This window comes from Haematobia irritans, chromosome 4 (assembly GCF_050003625.1).
Source record: "Haematobia irritans isolate KBUSLIRL chromosome 4, ASM5000362v1, whole genome shotgun sequence".
In the NCBI taxonomy this organism is placed as follows: Eukaryota; Metazoa; Arthropoda; class Insecta; order Diptera; family Muscidae; genus Haematobia; species Haematobia irritans.
In genome coordinates, this window is record NC_134400.1 from 201,732,392 (window position 1) to 201,752,092 (window position 19,701).

The 19,701-nt window shown below is 32.3% G+C and overlaps 2 protein-coding genes across 2 annotated transcripts in view; both read left to right on the forward strand.

The window, feature by feature from the left end:
- bab1 (bric a brac 1) overlaps positions 1–19,701 on the forward strand; it is a 330,224-nt gene that overhangs the window by 75,824 nt on the left and 234,699 nt on the right. The window lies entirely within an intron of this gene.
- Positions 6,860–14,824, forward strand: LOC142234059 (uncharacterized). The gene is made up of 2 exons (XM_075305136.1): positions 6,860–7,079; positions 13,491–14,824. Exons 1-2 carry the CDS (start codon positions 7,057–7,059, stop codon positions 14,509–14,511), a joined length of 1,044 nt encoding a protein of 347 aa, XP_075161251.1. The 5' UTR covers positions 6,860–7,056; the 3' UTR covers positions 14,512–14,824.

Genomic DNA, 19,701 nt, shown 5'->3' on the forward strand with positions numbered 1-19,701 from the left:
ATCTTTTACAGAAAATTTTGTCACAATTTATTTGTAAAGAAAATTTTGACAAAATATTATCTCTTATAGAAAATTTTGTCAAAATTTTATCTCTTATAGAAAAATTTTTTCAAAATTTTTTGTCTATAAAAATTTTTTCAAAATTTTTTTGTCTATAGAAAATTTTGTCGTAATTTTATATCTTATAGAAAATTTTGTCAAAATTTATTTTCTTATATTTCTATAAAAAAATTTGTTAAAATTTTATCTTTTACAGAAAATTTTGTCACAATTTATTTGTATAGAAAATTTGACAAAATGTTATCTCTTATAGAAAATTTTGTCAAAATTTTATTTCTATATATATTTTTGTTAAGCCATAAAGTTTTGACAAAATTTTCTATAAGAGATAAAATTTTGACAAAATTTTTATAAGAGATAAAATTTTGACAAAATTTTCTATAAGAAATAAAATTTGACAAAATTTTCTATAAGATATAAAATTATGACAAAATTTTCTATAGACAAAAAATTTTGAAAAAATGTTCTATAGAGATAAAGTTTTGACAAAATTTTCTATAAGAGATAACATTTTGACAAAATTTTCTATACAAATAAATTGTGACAAAATTTTCTATAAAAGATAAAATTTTGACAAAATTTATATAAGAGATATAATTTTGAAAAAATTTCTATAAGAGATACAATTTTGACAAAATTTTCTATAGGAAAAAACTTCTCAAGAATTTTCTATGGAGATAATATTTTTAAAAATTTTCTATAGAGATAAAATTTTGACAAAATTTTCTATAAGAAATAAAATTTTGGCAAAATTTTCTATAAGAGATAAAATTTTGAAAAAAATCTTCTATAGAGATAAAATTTTGACAAAATTTGCTATCAGAGATAAAATGTTGACAAAATTTTCTATAGAGATAAAATTTTTACAAAATTTTCTATAGAGATAAAATTTTTACAAAATTTTCTATACAGATAAAATTTTTACAAAATTTTCTATAGAGATAAAATTTTTACAAAATTTTAAATAGAGATAAAATTTTGACAAAATTTTATATAAGAGATAAAATTTTTACAAAATTTTCTATAGAGATAAAATTTTTACAAAATTTTATATAGAGATAAAATTTTCACAAAACTTTCTATAAGAGATACAATTTTGACAAAATTTTTCTCTAAATTTTATTTCTATAGATTTTTTTTATCACAATTTTAATCTCTATAGAAAATTTTGTCAAAATTTTATCTCTATAGAAATTTTTGTAAAAATTTTATCTCTTATAAAAAATTTTTTAAAAATTGTATCTCTTATGGAAAATTTGTCAAAATTTTATCTCTTATAGAAAATTTTGTCAAAATTTTATTTCATATAGAAAACTTTGTCAAATTTTTATCTCTTATAGAAAATTTTGTCAAAAATATATCTCTTATAGAAAATTTTGTCAAAATTTTATCTCTTATAGAAAATTTTGTCAAAATTTTATCTCTTATAGAAAATTTTGCCAAAATGTTATCTCTATAGAAAATTGTGTCAAAATGTTATCTCTTATAGAAAATCTTGCCAAAAATGTATTGCTTAAAAAATTTTTCAAAATTTTATCTCATATACAAAATTTTTCCAAAATTGTATCTCTTATAGAAATGTTGTCAAAATGTTATACCTTATAGAAAATTTTGTCACAATGTTATCTCTATGGAAAATTTTGTCAAAATGTTATCTCTTATAGAAAATTTTTCCAAAATTTTATCTCTATAGAAAATTTTTGAAAAATTTTATCTCTATAGAAAATTTTTGAAAAATTTTATCTCTATAGAAAATTTTTGAAAAATTTTATCTCTGATAGAAAATTTTTGAGAAGTTTTTTTTTCTATAGAAAATTTTGTCAAAATTGTATCTCTTATAGAAATTTTGTCAAAATTTTATCTCTTATAGAAAATTTTTTCAAAATTTTATCTCTGATAGAAAATTTTGTCACAATATTATCTCTATAGAAAATTTTGTCAAAATTTTATCTCTATAGAAAATTTTGTCAAAATTTTATCTCTATAGAAACTCTTCTCAAAATTTTATTTCTATAGAATTTATTTTTTCAAAATTTAATCTCAATAGAAAATTTATAAGGTATAAAATTTTGACAAAATTTTCTATAAGAGATAAAATTTTGACAAAATTTTTATAAGAGATACAATTTTGACAAAATTTTCTATAAGAAATAAAATATTGACAAAATTTTCTATAAGAAATAAAATTTTGACAAAATTTGCTATAAGAGATAAAATTTTGAAAAAAATTTTCTATAGACAAAAAAATTTTGAAAAAATTTTCTATAGAGATAAAGTTTTGACAAAATTTTCTATAAGAAATAACATTTTGACAAAATTGTCTATACAAATAAATTGTGACAAAATTTTCTGTAAAAGATAAAATTTTAACAAAATTTTTTTATAGAAATAATATTTTGAAAAAATTTTATATAAGGTATAAAATTTTGACAAAATTTCTATAAGAAATAAAATTTTGAAAAAATTTCTATAAGAGATACAATTTTAACAAAATTTTCTATAGAAAAAAAAACCTCTCAAAAATTTTCTATGGAGATAAAATTTGCAAAGAGATTCTATAGAGATAAAATTTTGACAAATATTTTCATAACATAAGAGATAAAATTTTGACAATATTTTCTATAAAAGATAAAATTTTGAAAAAATTTTCTATAAAAGATAACATTTTGACAAAATTTTCTATAAAAGATAAAATTTTGACAAACGTTCTATAAGAGATACAATTTTGACAAAATTTTCTATAGAGATAAAATTTTGACAAAATTTTCTATAGAGATAAAATGTTGTCAAAATTTGATCTCTATAGAAAATTTTTGAAAAATTTTATCTCCATATTTTGGAGAAGTTTGTTTTCTATAGAAGTATTTGTCAAAATTTTATGTCTTATATAAATTTTTTTTTTAATTTTTTTTCTATAGAAAATTTTTTCAAAATTTTTTGTCTATAGATGTCATAATTCTATATCTTATAGAAAATGTTGTCAAAATTTTATTTCTTATAGAAAATTTTGTCAAAATTTTATTTCTTATAGAAAATTTTGTCAAAATTTTATTTCTATATATATTTTTGTTAAGCCATAAAGTTTTGACAAAATTTTCTATAAGAGATAAAATTTTGACAAAATTTTCTATAAGAGATAAAATTTTGACAAAATTTTCTATAAGAGATAAAATTTTGATAAAATTTTCTATAGAGATAAAATTTTGGCAAAATTTTATATAAGGGATAAAATTTTGGTTAATTTTTATATAAGAGATAAAATTTTGGCAAAATTTTCTATCTCTATCTCTTATAGAAAACTTTGTCAAAACTTTATGGCCTGACCAAAATATATATAGAAATAAAATTGTGACAAATTTTTCTATAAGAGATAAATGTTTTTTAATTTTATCTCTATAGAAAAATTTGACAAAATTGTCAAAAATTTTATTTCTATAGAAATTTTGTCAAAATTTTATCTTTATGAAAAATGTTATCTCTTATAGAAAATGTTGTCAAATTTTGTCAAAAAAAAAAAAAATTCATGATCAATGAAATTTTGTTGCCAAATATGGATGCGAACAAAATGTGTGTTCAATAGGATGGTGTCACTTGTCATCCTGGGGTGAAACAATGGACTTATTGATAGAACAGTTCAACGACAACATTAATTTGAAGAAATGGACCGGTGAATTGGCCTCCGCGATCGTTCCTCTTATAGGAAGCCACTAATATGTTATTATCCATCCGATTTAGTCTAGTTTAGGAAGTGGTATTAATTTAGGCAATCACCTACCATTTAGTTCTTGGTTTTTTTTTTATTTATTTTATTAATTCATTATTAAATTACAATTAAAATTGATAACTTAAAAAAGCTATGACAACTAAGGTTTTAAGCTCAAAGTCCGGGTAGCACTCAGTGATAAGAGAGAAATTCACCAATGTGGTATAACAATGAACTGAATAGTCTAAGTGAGCCTGATACATCGGGCTGCCACCTAACCTAACCTAAGCTCTAACTCCTGTATTTACTGCTGATGAATTCTTAGGGATAGCAGGAGTTATTATGTTTTTTTTGGCCATCTCTCTCCGTTGTGGAAACTCTCGCCCAAACGATTATCAATTTGGATGTTATCTTCCTGTCTGTTGGTAAAACTTTTATTAAGCCTCATCTGCATGCTATACCTGGTAAATAGCTATTGGTTCTCGTTGTATTTCTTCACACTTTATCTCTTGAATTTCTCCTCTTATAGGAAACCATATTCCATTTATTTCGGAATGGTCTTCAAATCCATAATTGAGTTGAATTTAAGAAGCTGGATTTATTTAGCAAACTATATATCATTTAATTGAATCTTTTTTTTTTAATATAATTATATTTTTTTTTAATCTGATGCTGAATAACTTCTCAGTTCCTTCCTTTCTTCTGCCTTCCTTATTACAATTTCCGTATTGCAGACTCCATTTCTATCCCTTAATCTAAATCTAATTTGGCTCTTGTCCGTTGTCACGTTTTAAAGGAAAAATATGAGCAATACAAACTCCTTAAAAATTCTATAACATTAATGGATTAGAGACAAGAATGTCGAATTTTGGATAATTTCCAATTAATTCGCCGTCAAACGTTGTTACGTTTCCTATTCCGTGAAATTGCATAATTGTCTTACATTAAGTCAAATGAATAAATAATATTTCAATAATCAATAATGTCCAGATATCCAGCGCTCTCAGTGAATATATACACATAAATACACACACGTGTATAGTTATATATGTTAAGTTATATAGGAAAGGCCAAAACTGCATTCATGTTGCTATAGTAAAAGGAGGATATGTATATGATTATACCAATGTGTTATGCCATATATCAATGTGTGTATGTGATGTGTTTTGTGTGTGTATGTGTGTGAGTTTCTGTGAAGGCTAGCAATTACGAGTAGTACTTATTATTCTTATATTTCACAATTTGTCCAAAAGGACACTGCTCCCATAATACAACACTATTCATTCCGTCACCTCTTCCTCCTCCTACTGATCCCCAACCCTTCCCCTCCTTCTTAAACCTCATAGTGCCATGACCACTTTACCAAACCATCGTTGAATTGCAATGCTGTTGCAGCAGCATCATCATCATCATCATCCTTTGTGCATAATCACAGAATTTTAGTGTGGTACTCTTAATGGATATTGAGCTGATTTTTGAATGACGACTAAAATTTCCTCGAGATTTCTAATTTTCACATTGCGCGAAGTTCCATTTCTTTATGGTCACCAATTTATGCGCGCGCAATTGTTTGTAATTTAAAAGATCCGAAAATAGGCATAACTATCTACTTGTGTGTGTGTGTGTCAATATGTATGTATGTGTGTGTGTTTGTTTGTTTGTTTCGTGGTAATTTGGCAAAATTTCGTGAGATCTTTGAATAGGTGCAAAAGCCAAATAACAACAACAACAACAACAACAACAACAACACCAATGACTACATGAGCACTTTACTCAGTGACAATAGGCCATCACCCTGCAAACATTTTCTAGTGAGAGTATATAAAAGAAGTTTTGAAGTTGAAGATAAAACGTTCCTATCTTCTTATCAAGTTTGTATCCCTCGTGTAGTCGATCCAATGGCTAAGAGATGGCTACAAAGCGATAAAAATTTTTGAAAAAATAAAAATTACTGTTGAATTCACATTCAACAGTGGTTTGATTTTTTCAAATTTTAAAATTTTTTTTATATTTCATTTCATTTAATTTCTTATATTTTTTTATATTTCATTTAATTTCATATCATTTTTATATCAATTTTTCATATTAATTAATTTGAATTTGTCAATATTTTTGAATTTCACATTTACCTACTTTTCTTAGTGTAAAGCCGACTTTAATTTTCATTCTTCATATCTTTCATTATATTGAATTCGCCGTAAGAACAATTGTCATCTTCATTTGCTTTAATTTAAGTTAGTTGCGTTTAACAGCTCAATAAAGTCGGTTCAATCCACCTTTGAATTAAACTCGAATTCTTTGGTTATTATTTTGTCGGAGCCGTCTTTCAACCCCAATATTTAATGAACTCCTAGCCAACTGGTGAAGAGTTCATCATATGGTCCTTCGAAAAAACATCCTATTAAAGAATAGGACTAGATGTGTACCAGTGGGTTTTTGAAATCGTCAAATTTTCAAAAACTTTCTACCAGTGAAAACACCATCATATAAAGACGAATCAAAAACTGTGAAAAGCATATTAAAAACAATAACAAATATCGTTGCAACGATTGATTGTGCTTTACATATTGAACATCAACAAATTGGGCATCCTACCAGAAAAGGAGCGCCAACAGTGAAAATTGATGTCATCATTATCATCATCATAAAACCTCATCAAGAAGTCCAAGTGAGAAAAAGAGTAAGGAATCAAATCAGGTATGTGCAGTGGTAATTGGTTTTCTTATTTCATGATCATCTCTAAGTGTTCGGAAATCCAACAATAAAATACAAGTGAAAAAACCTAAAAAAATCGATTGAATAAATAAAGAACATTGATAAAGAAATATTAAACGGTATTCTAAAGAAAAGTGAACATTTCTACCAACAAAAATATTAAATCCAGTTATAAATCCAAAAACCCTGAAAAAAAGTTGAAAGAAGAGTGGATAAATAATCATATAAACCCGTATGTTGTGATAAAGAACAATAAAAATATAAGTGGAAAAAACGCTAAATTGACCACACTCCAACTGAACACAGCTCCGTTTCAAGTGACAGTTCATACAGCGGAACGATTGATCGAAGAAGAAAGGACAAAAGTGATTGATTGTCAAAGCGGACAGACGGAAAATTTTTAGTGGAGTAAAAAGTGGTAGAAAATAGTGAAAAAAAAACTAATAAAAATTCTAATAAACTTTGGTGAAAGACTAGAAAAACTATTATTGTGAATTACTGAACATAATTTATAATATATATTCAAAAGAAATTGTATGTGAATATCACCAACATAGTGAAAAAAATTGGAAAAAAACATGCAGCAACATCAACATAATGGGTGAGTCGATCCATTTATTTTCGTTATATACTGCCTAAACCTTTACAAAATATATTGTATTATACATACCCTAATAATATTGTAAAATTTTCTTTAAAAAATTGTCCCTAACAACAAATATTTATGCTAAAAAAAAGGGGTATACAAGCATATAAACATATTCATTACATGCCGGCACTAAAATAAATATACATACAAACATACCTACGTATATTAAAAACATTCAGTTGAAATCGAAATAATTAAGAAACCAACGAAAGTTAAAAAGAAAAAAAAACTACGGTAAACTATCAACATAAACAACAACAACATAATAATCTAATTGGCAACATGTACCCCCACCCATCGATCCACATACCAACGATTTTGTTTTGATCGACATCAACTGCAGTGTGACGTCACACACATGCATGTAGGGATTGCCTACCTCGACAAAAAGTAGGGTTGGCAGATTAAGATTTTTTTTAGTGGGAATGAACATTAATTCCCGAAAATATAAAAAATAAATCATTATTTAAAAATTTTAATAGGGATTGCCTACCATAACGTGAAATAGGGGTGTCGTAAAAAAAAAAAAAAAAAAATTTTTTGGATAATAGTGGAAATAAAATAAAATTTAAATTACTTAAATTTCTGGACATTTTTAACGATTTTCGCTGAAGTGTTTTTCTGGGATTTCGTAAAATTTCTAGGGATTGTAAGAAAAATCACTAAAATTTATCAAACTTTCTCATTAATGGTTTGAAACAAGAACAATATCCCATTTTTGCGGTCTAAATCATGCAAATCAACATTATTTAACCAATTTGAAAACAATAATATTGCCATTTTTTCGAATTTAAAGCAATTAAATTGCCAATTTGTTTTCACCTAACAATATACGAGAATTAAACCACAATTATTAGTAAACTTAATATTCAAAACAATCGCTGTTGAACCACAAATAACATTTTTGAGCGCATATATCTAAAAATAAATTTCGCGTCGTCGCCAAACCACTATAAATATTATAAAATAACGGAAAAGACATTAAATTGGAATCTAATTGGGCTGCAAATAAATCTTTTACAAGGTTAAAGTAAATTTCACCATAAAATAAAAAGTTTTGCAATTTAAATTTGTCGACTTGCATCAATATGGCGTCCCGTCGTAGATTTTTATTCAGTTTGGAACAAGTAGTTTCGTTTTGTGAGAGCTGCAAACCAACTCCTGCCACAAATTCTGTGACGCTAGAAGTGGACGAAAATGAGCTGGAGAAAAGGTGGCAAAAGTTAGCAGCAATATATGAAGAGATTATGACAGCTGATGAGGGAGAATATAAACAAGATGTTCAAGATGCGGCAAAACAAAAATATAATGAGGCCAACGTAAAATACAGAGACTGTCTTGTGCGAATTAATGGGTTAAAATCGAAACAGCAATCATCGCTGGAAGATAGCAGACGTGACGTATCGTTTGTAGGCCAAGGGTTTTCATCTTTAAAACTACCGCCTTGTGATACACAACCTTTTGAAGGAGGATATGCGAAATGGCCCGCATTCCGGGATCTATTTTGGGGAGTATTTGGAAGCCATTCGGAGATTTCACCTGCTCAAAAGCTTTACCATCTTCGAAACAAAACAAGAGGGGAAGCTTACCAAATCGTAAAAAAATTTGATTTAGTAGATAGCAATTTTGAGTTAGCGTGGAAAGCGCTAAAAACTAGGTATGAAAACCCGAGAATACTAGTTCATCAACAAATGAAGGTATTATTTGGAATTCCAGCTGCTCAAAGTGAAAATCCAAAAGCAATTCGACAGATTCAGCGGGGTATAAATGACAGCCTATCAATTTTTCATTCTTATCAAATAAATACCGAGAATTGGGACCCTATATTAATTCATCACTGTTCAACAAAATTGCCTGAAGAAACTCTTCGAGCTTGGGAAGATTCATTGCCGGATCATAAAAAGCTTCCAACCTGGAGCCAGATGGATGAGTTTCTCTCAAAACGGTTAGAAATTTTAGAAACAGTCTCCGACATGCGCCGTCCAAACATGAATAATAAATCTCAAACTTTTCATACGAAATTTGAATCCACTAAAAAGAAAGATAGTTGTAAAAAGTGCAGCGGAGATCATACCTTGAGACTTTGTGAAAAGTTTAAGGCTTTGTCAGTAAGCGATCGAATGAAATTTGTATACGGAAATAAAATATGTGCAAATTGTTTATCATCCAATCATATAAAATCAAAGTGTCCAAGTAATAAAGGATGTTTTACCTGTAATAAAAAGCATCATACTTTACTTCATATGGAATCAAAAGAAAGGAATTTTTCTCACGTGACTCAGGAAATGGGAAGCAGTCCAGAACCACAACCTTCAACATCATCGAATGTACATCATATGCAAACCCAATCTCAGTCAACCGCGTCGGTTCAATCACATTTTACTCAAAATGAAGCAGCTACGATCTTACCAACAGCTCTTGTCAATATCGAACATGCGGGTGAAAGGTTTGAGGTTAGGGCATTATTGGATGCGGGATCCGAAAGAAGTTTCGTAACAAAGAGAATCCAGCAAACTCTTTCTTTACCGGTTGACAATTATCGTTCTCAAATCTCAGGATTAGGAGGAACAATTGTTGGAAGTTCTAGTCATCAATGTTATCTAAATTTGAGTTCGAAAATTTCTAATTTCAAAATTCGAGTAAAAGCCATCGTTGTTTCTAAACTTTCACATTTCTTGCCATCTAAAAATATTCGAATTGAAAGCTTGCCGAATATTAATAATATAAAACTTGCAGATCCGAATTTCTTCAAACCAGCTCAAATTGATATTATTATCGGAAGCGACTACTTACCATTAATAAATTTAAAAGGAATTCGATCATTTTTGGAAACCGGACTAGAAGCTAGAGAATCCCAATTTGGTTGGTACCTGTCCGGCCCCATACCGACAACAGCAGTTAATACGTTCTCGACTTTAGTTTCTGATTCTGAAGATTTTGCTCTCAGCTCGCAAGTCAAGAAGTTTTGGGAGTTGGAAGAAATTCAATCACCTAAAATGGAGTCTGAAGCCGATGAATATTGCGAACAGTTATATCAGCAAACAACTTTTCGGAATCCTGATGGGAGATATGTTGTCCGGCTACCCATCCGGCAAGAGTATCCTCAAAATATATTTTTGGGCCCATCGAGGAACTTAGCGTTAGCCCAATATTATCGGATGGAAAGAACTCTGGATAGAACTCCAGATTTGAAATTGCAATATGACCAAGTTTTACAAGATTATATTGACAGGAATCACATGACAGAGATACAATATTTCGAAACTACAGACAGCAAGCAAAACTCATTCTTTTTGCCCCATCATGCGGTTATTCGACCAGAGAGTAAAACTACCAAAGTAAGAGTTGTTTTCAACGGTTCGAAAAAGAGTAGCAGTGGGTTTTCATTAAATGATGTATTGTACCCTGGTCCGATCTTACAATCTGACATTGTACAAATCATCAATGGATGGCGGCAGTATCAGTTCGTGTTTACAGGTGACATCGAGAAAATGTATCGCCAGATTGAGGTTCATAAAAGAGATCGCCCTTTCCAGCGGATTCTATTTCGTCCTCATCCTAAGGAAGCTGTTAAGTCCTTCGAATTAAACACCGTCACTTTTGGCATTAATTGCGCGCCGTTCCTCGCAATACGGACATTAAAACAGTTGGGTAAAGATTGCGAGCATTTGAGTCCCCATGCATCAAAGATATTACAGCATGAAGTTTACGTCGATGACATCTTATCAGGTGGATATACATTGGAAGAAGCAAGGGAAAAACAATTTCAACTTATAAACACACTAGCTTCCGCGAAATTTCCACTTCGAAAAATCACATCAAACAGTCCTATACTTCTCGAGCAGGTGGCCCGGGAGGATCTTCTGGACGAAGAATTTTTAAAGTTTGAGGATTCTAGTACCACCAAAACTTTAGGCATAAGGTGGAATGCCAAATCTGATTATTTCTATTATGTCACATCTTCCATCTCCGAATCTCCAATTGTTACCAAACGTCAAATCCTATCGGTGATCGCTCGTCTTTACGACCCACTTGGATGGCTTGGTCCTATCATCATAATAGCAAAGCTTTTAATGCAACAACTTTGGGAAGGAAATAATAATTGGGATGAAGCTGTTCCCCCACATATTCTTGCCCAATGGAATAAATTCCGAGAAAATCTTCATCACATAGAAACACTTAAAATACCCCGATGGGTTGACTTCTCTCCAGGCAGCAAAGTTCAAATCCATGGGTTCTGCGATGCCTCGGAGAGAGCGTATTGTGGAGCTGTATACATAAGAACCGAAAATGCGGGAATTTTTTCCAGTCATTTACTTTGTGCCAAAACCAGAGTAGCACCGATAAAACGCACAACTATACCCAAATTAGAATTGTGTGGAGCAGTTTTGCTCACCAACCTAGTGAAAGCATTGACGAAGAAGCTTTCCTACAAATATGAACTATTTTTATGGACAGATTCGTCTATAGTTTTGGGGTGGCTCCAAAAATCGCCTCAAACACTCACAACATTTGTAGCAAATCGTACTTCTGAGATTCTCAACTATACCGATCAACATACTTGGAAGCATGTCAGAACAGAAGACAATCCAGCAGATTTGGGTACACGAGGTCGCTTACCTCTTGAATTAATACAAGATAAGCTATGGTGGAATGGTCCTGATTGGCTACAGACACCAATTGCAGCATGGCCACAACCTCGTAGCTTCGACCCAATAGATTTAGAGACGAAAAAGGTTTCTAATTTCCACACTACCGACAGCGAACCGATCATTTCCAGATTTTCATCATATATTCGTGCCTTAAGAGTGATGAGTTATGTGTTTCGAATTGGTCAAAAGTGTGACACTCGACCTAAGAATCTAGACATATCGACGTCAGAAATTATCCAGACGAGAAATCGTGTTATAATACTAGCACAACAGACCTACTTCGCCAATGAATATGAGTGTCTTCAGAATAAAAATCCTTTACGAAGCAAAAGCAATCTTAGTGCTTTATGCCCATTTTTGGATAAAAATGGTCTCATGAGAGTTGGAGGACGCTTGGAGTATTCTGGTCTCTCTTATGATGAGCGACATCCTATCCTCATTCCTGAAAAGTCTACGTTTGCAGTTCTTTTGATAAAATATACCCATGAAGTTCTTTGCCACGCAGAATATAATGTAATGCTACGCGCTATTCGACAAGGCTTTTATATTACACGGCTTAGAAATCATACTCGAAAATGCATCCGATTGTGCAAAACATGTACCTTGTTTAAAAGAAAATTTCAGCAGCAAATTATGGCAGATTTACCACGGGAACGTGTAACATTTTCACTACCTTTTACGTATTCAGGAGTTGACTTTGCTGGTCCATTTACTATAAAAACGTCAACTTTACGTAACGCAAAGACTGTGAAAGGATATGCGGCCGTCTTTGTCTGCTTTTCTACTCGTGCAGTACACTTAGAGGTCTGCTCTGACCTCTCTTCCGATGCCTTCTTAGCAGCTTTTACTCGCTTCACTGGACGCCGAGGTTTACCCAAAACCATGTTTTCCGATAACGGAAAGAATTTCGTTGGTGCCAGCTACAAGCTACTACAAGAGCACAATAAGTTTCTTAAAGATTCTAAGAACTGCTTGGTTGAAAAATTCGGTCTTAACGGATTCAATTGGAGTTTCATTCCGCCTTACGCCCCTCACATGGGAGGATTATGGGAGGCAGCCGTTCGTAGTATGAAGTCTCATCTCAAGAAGATCGTAAAAAATCTAAACTTTACGTACGAAGAGTTCAACACCATATTGATTCGAATCGAAGCCATTCTAAATTCAAGACCGCTATCGCCCTTGTCTGAAAACCCTGATGAACTTTTGCCACCGACACCAGGACACTTCTTGCGCGGTGCCCCTCTCACAGCTCATCCTGAAGCCCCCGAGGATCCTCCCAAGGAGAATTTGTCTTATATAAACCGATGGAAGCGGTTGAAGATGATACAACATATATTTAGTCAGCGATGGAAAACAGAATACGTCACCGAGCTCCAGAGACGATATAAATGGAAAACCACCCGTAACAGTTTAAAAGAGAATGATTTTGTAGTGGTTGCAGAGGACAACTTGCCTCCGACAGAGTGGAGACTTGGTCGAATCACAAAAGTAATTCGTGGTAAAGATGGCAATGTGCGCGTCGCGGAAATCAAAACTCAAACGGGAATAATAACTCGTCCAATCGTAAAACTTTGTGTCCTACCGACACACGAGTCCAATCTGAATCAAAACAAATAAACTGTTTTTCCGATGATCATATTTTAGAGAACCCAATTACTCATTGTACATGGTTGTTTTGTTTCGTTTCTTTTTTTTCACTTTCTCTTCGCAGCGCTCCACCACGCCGAGGAAGATGCCAACTTTGCTCTAAAAACCACCTCCTAAAACGTTGCCCAGAATTCCGTTGGATGTTGCCCAAAGAGCGGTATGAAGTGGCAAAGAACTTGAATGTATGCCTAAACTGCCTGACTGATTGGCACCAACTTGATGATTGTCATTCGAGCAATCGTTGCAGTGTTTGCTCTCGCCTACACCATACAATGTTCCATCACGAAGATGTCCATGTCAATTCGCCACCAGGGTTAAAACGGTTCTCTGCAAAACTTCAACAGATGATATCCGATGGTACTCTTGCAAAGCTTTATGAACTGATCAGCGGCAACCAAGAAGTCCAAATAACGCCAGCATCGCAAAATCCCATCGCAATAAGAAAAGTGATGGCAGTTCAAAAGGCAAAAGATGTCCGTGAAGTTGCTACAGCACCAATTTCAAAATTACGTCGCTTCACCATGGAAAACAAGCCAGCGATCCATCCTCATGGAACCGACTGTCAGGTCATCTTACCGGTAGTACTCTGTGAATTGGCTGCGGGTGACCAAAAAATTTCCTTAACACTGGCCATTAACCCAGGTGTTCGCCACTCACACGTGTTATTTGAGTCGATCGAGCATCTCCACTTCCGGTCAAAATGGGTCAAACATCTTCCACTTGGGGTTTTCCAAATCATCACTAAGAAGAAAACATGGTGGCAAGATTTGGTTTTCGTCGATAAGCTTCAAGTTGAAATCCCTCCACCAGTTGAAGACGAAATGTTGCCTTTTCTGTTGGAAACGAATGGCGTTACCAGAGATATGTGGGCCCATCCTATGCCACATGATTTTGGACCGATACATGGCATCATCGGTAGAGACCTAATCCATAAAGTAATAGACGATTCAGCAGCGCGCTTGGACAATTATCCCTTCATCAAAGTTCAACACTCTCTTTTTGGCGCAGTCATCAGTGGATGCATCTGCAACCCATCATCAGTTCGGGCCCGGAGAATGTTGAATTCACATTCAACAGTGGTTTGATTTTTTCAAATTTTAAAATTTTTTTTATATTTCATTTCATTTAATTTCTTATATTTTTTTATATTTCATTTAATTTCATATCATTTTTATATCAATTTTTCATATTAATTAATTTGAATTTGTCAATATTTTTGAATTTCACATTTACCTACTTTTCTTAGTGTAAAGCCGACTTTAATTTTCATTCTTCATATCTTTCATTATATTGAATTCGCCGTAAGAACAATTGTCATCTTCATTTGCTTTAATTTAAGTTAGTTGCGTTTAACAGCTCAATAAAGTCGGTTCAATCCACCTTTGAATTAAACTCGAATTCTTTGGTTATTATTTTGTCGGAGCCGTCTTTCAACCCCAATATTTAATGAACTCCTAGCCAACTGGTGAAGAGTTCATCAATTACAAATGCCCAGACCAAGCCTTGAAATCGGAGATTTTCGTTTCAAGGCAGAGATAAGCTCTTACCACACACACACACACACTCTCTCTTGTTAGTTTGTACTGGATTTTTACTCACCTCTAATGAAAGTGAGGATACATAATGAGTTGATATATTTTAAGATTTTGGATAGCTGTTAGTCCCATAGTCTTCGGGGAGTTCAACCAATGGTTAGGCGATGTCTAAAAAGCGAGAGACAATTTTTTTACAATAATATGCACTTACAAACGCCCAGAACCCAGAAATCGTAACTTTTCGTTTTCTATTACGAGGCTCTTGCTATTTGCTACTCTCTCTGTGTCTCTTGTTACAGTGTAATGTTACACACCTCTACATGAGGTGGCAGGTGAGTAACAATCCACTATAAACCAAGAAGAGAAAGAGAGAGAGTGAGAAGTAACAAGAAAGAACGACTTTAACATTAACTTAAGATTTTGGATCGGTGTTAGAGTCGTTCTTTCTTGTTCTCTGTCACTCTCTCTTTCTTTGGTTTATAGTGTATTGTTATTCACCTCTACTCATAATGAGGAGACATTATAAAAAAATTAAGACTTTGGATCTAGAGTCACTTTTTTTCGAAAGGGAACTCTCTACACTCAAAAAAAAAAAAGTGGAGCCACCAGTATGAAACATTTATTTTAAATTTAGAAATTATTAATTAAATTGTATTAATAAACAACTAAGAAAAGTCTAAAGTCGGAAGGAGTCGACTATATTATACCATTCACCACAATGTAGACGAACAGTTGTGTTACCATCTCAACTACTTCAAATTTGCTGGGAGCAATATAAAGGTTTGCATTTCCAGATACAAATACTTTTAATTGGAAACAATTTTTTGTACTTTTCCAAAAACGAATACAATTTTGTCACCTATTAAAAAACTTGGAATTCGAAATTATACAAAACTCTTTAGCGCCATATTATTAAGTTCAAAATGGGCCGATTTATGGTAAATTTGATTACTTTTATGAAATTCTAAACAATTTTGTGGAAAATACGTAATTCAGTGAAACTTTGTTCTTCATTTGTGTATAATTTTCCTTTCTTTAGTTCATGTAACTAACGTACAAAAAAAAAAAAATAAAGTCAGAGGAACTTCCCCATATTAATAGAAATTTTTAACCAAAACATAATAAGATCCATGAACTTATGAAATAGAGTTCAATTGGCTTTAGAACCCTGGATAGTAGACTTTTTTTTTTTTTTTTGAGTGTAGTGTATTAATAGATTCTGAAAGCGGTAACACCCCACAAGAGCGTGGTCTTGTGTTTTTGTAACGAGCTAATAAATCTTCCCGAGGATCTAGAGTTATGACATTTTCGCAAATGACAACAAAATGATCTCCCAAATGCTTGAATAATCTTCTGCTGGTGTGTATGTATGTATGAGTAGAGAGGTTTTGTATGCGAGTCATATTTCCGTTAGAATAGTGTATTTGGCATCCATACTCTACAGGCACACACACACATGAACACACCCATATAACATATACCTTTGCACCAAATGTATACATCTATGGGTGATACTCAAGTTTATATAAGGTCAGCATTATTTGTAGTTGATAGGTAGACCATAAAGGTGAAATTAAATTTTGTAAATATAAAATTTTAGGTGAAATTTGCAGAATAGCAAATTACTTCTCTATATATCTATAAAGAGAATCATTTGAAATAACCCATATCAGGGTATACAAAGTCGTAATAATCCCTTTGATCATCAAATAATTTTCCAAATAAGAAATAAATTTAATATTAACAAGTATATACAGTAGTAAGTTCGGCCGGGCCGAATCTTATTAAATACCCATCACCATGAATCAAATATGTTATAATAGTTTCCTTTGAAAAATTCAGGGGGGTTTGATGAGAGATATTTTCCCAAGCAGATCAGTTCAATCAGTACGCTTCCCACAGATAAATGTAAAGATTTTACCTATGAAGACTAAATAGATCAGATTCTGAATTTATAAGAACCATTTTTTGTTTGAGTTTTAGCGAAATCATAAACATCTCTTGTAAGTGCAAGAAAATGATGAAATAACGGCTTGATTTGAAATCTAAAATCTGTGAATTTTCATCCCAATTATTTAAATGGCTACGAGAAGTAAAATCTGGAAATTTTGCATTCAGTTTCAAGCAATTTTCATGATCAGTGCGCTTTCTAACCCTCCATAAATGAAATCGGTCTATATGGAGGCCTTACCAAATGGACCGATCAAACTAAATCATATTCACTTTGTTATGGGTCTAAAATGCCGGTATATTTTAAATTTTTGGCACATCGGATAAAAACTAAAATTTCTAGAAACCCTAGGAGTTAGATCGGGAGTTCGGTGTAATGGGGGCTATACCAAAACATGGAAGGATACACACAGTATTCAGCACATTTAAATGTTGTTCTAGAATCTAGACCCCAAATTGGAGGGCCGGTTTTCAAAAACTGTGCCGATACTCAATATATTCGGCACACCCTTTTATGGTCCTAGAATATCTCTAGATTTCCAATTTCAGGCAAAATGGGTAAAACCTACGGATTCTAGAAGCCCAAGAAGAAAAATTGGGAGATCGGTCTATATGGCGGCTATATCAAAACATGGACCGGTACTCATCATTTTCGGCACACGTCTTTAGGGTCCTAGAGTACCTCTAGATTTCAAATTTCAGGCAAATTGGATAAAAACTACGGATTCTATAAGATCAAGACCCCAAATCGGGAGTTCGGTTTATATGGGGACCATACCAAATCATGGACCGATGCTCACCATTTTAGGCACACCTCTTTATGGTTTTCAAATACCTCTAGATTTCAAATTTTAAGGTAAATTGGATTAAAACTTCGTTTTCTAGAAGCCCAAGAAATAAAATCGGTAGATCGGTCTATATGGGGGCTATATCAAAACATGAACCGATACACCCCATTTTCGGCACACCTCTTTATGGTCCTAGAATATCTCCTGATTTCCAATTTCAGGCAAATCGGATAGAAAATACAGTTTCTAGACGCCCAAGAAGCAAAATCGGGAAATCGGTCCATATGGGGGCTATACCAAAACATGGACCGACAGGCACCATTTTCGGTACACTTTTTGATGGTCATAAAATACCTCTAGATTTCCAATTTCAGGCAAATTGGATAATAACTACAGTTTTTATAAGCCCAAGACCCCAAATCGGGAGGTCGGTTTATATGGACCGATCTAGCCCATCTCCGAACTTGAACTGCCTGCATACAAAAGACGAATCTGTGCCAAATTTCAGGACGATAGCGCCATTATTGAAGGCTGTAGCGTGATTACAACAGACAGACAGACAGACGGACATGGTTATATCGTCTTAGAATTTCTCCCTGATCAAGAATATATATACTTTATATAGTCGAAAATTGATATTTCGATGTGTTACAAACGGAATGACAAACTTATTATGCCCCCGTCACCATTCTATGGTGGTGGGTTATACCCAATGAATATTGTGAACGGCTTTATCCGGCTATGGGATCATGTTAACAATTAACTTTTTAAACAAATGAAAAAAGAAATTAAATTAAGAAAATCATTAAAAAATCTTTACATTTTTAATTTAAATAATAATTATGCCAATTAACATTTTAATAAAATATAAAAAAAATATTTTCAAATACCAACCATACCAATTCACATTTTAATAAAATATAAAAAATATTTCCAAATACAAAAATAATCGAAAATTTTATTCGGAAATTATTAGTTTCAAATCTAATGAAAAAAAAAATCCACTATATTATTATCGAACAAGTATATACGGCCGTAAGTTCGGCCAGGCCGAAGCTTATGTACCCTCCATCATGGATTGCGTAGAAACTTCATCTAAACACTGCCATCCACAATCGAATTACTACAGAAATAAAATTTTAACAAAATTTTCTATAGAAATAAAATTTTCACAAAAATTTCTACAGAAATAAAATTTTAACAAAATTTTCTATAGAAATAAACTTTTGACAAAATTTTCTATAGAAATAATATCTTGGTAGATTATTTTTGGCTCGAGTGGCAACCATGATTATGTACCGATATGGACCAATTTTTGTGTGATTGGACCAAGTTTGGTATGGTTGTTAGCGACCATATACTAACACCACGTGCCTAATTTGAACCGGATCGGATGAATTTTGCTCCTCCAAGAGGCTCCGGACGTCAAATCTGGAGAATGTTTTATATGGGGGCTATATATAATTATGGACGGATATGGACCAATTCTGGCACGGTTGTTAAAGATCATATACTAACACCATGTTCCAAATTACAACCGGATTGGATGAAATTTGCTTCTCTTGGAGACTTCGCAAGCCAAATATGGGGATCGGTTTATATGGGGGCTATATATAATTATGAACCGATGTGGATCAATTTTTGCATGGTTGTTAGAGACCATATACCAATATCATGTACCAAATTTCAGGCGGATCGGATGAAATTTGCTTCTCTGTGAGGCTCCGCAACCCAAATCTGGGGATCGGTTTATATGGGCGCCATATATAATTATGGACCGATGTGGACCAATTTTTGCATGATTGTTAGAGACCATATAACAACGTCATGTACCAAATTTCAGCCGGATCGGATGAAATTTTATTCTCTTTGAGGCTCCGCAAGACAAATCTGGGGATCGGTTTATATGGGGTCTATATAATTATGGACCGATGTGGATCAATTTTTGCATGGTTGTTAGAGACCATATACCAACACCATGTACCAAATTTCAGCCGGATCG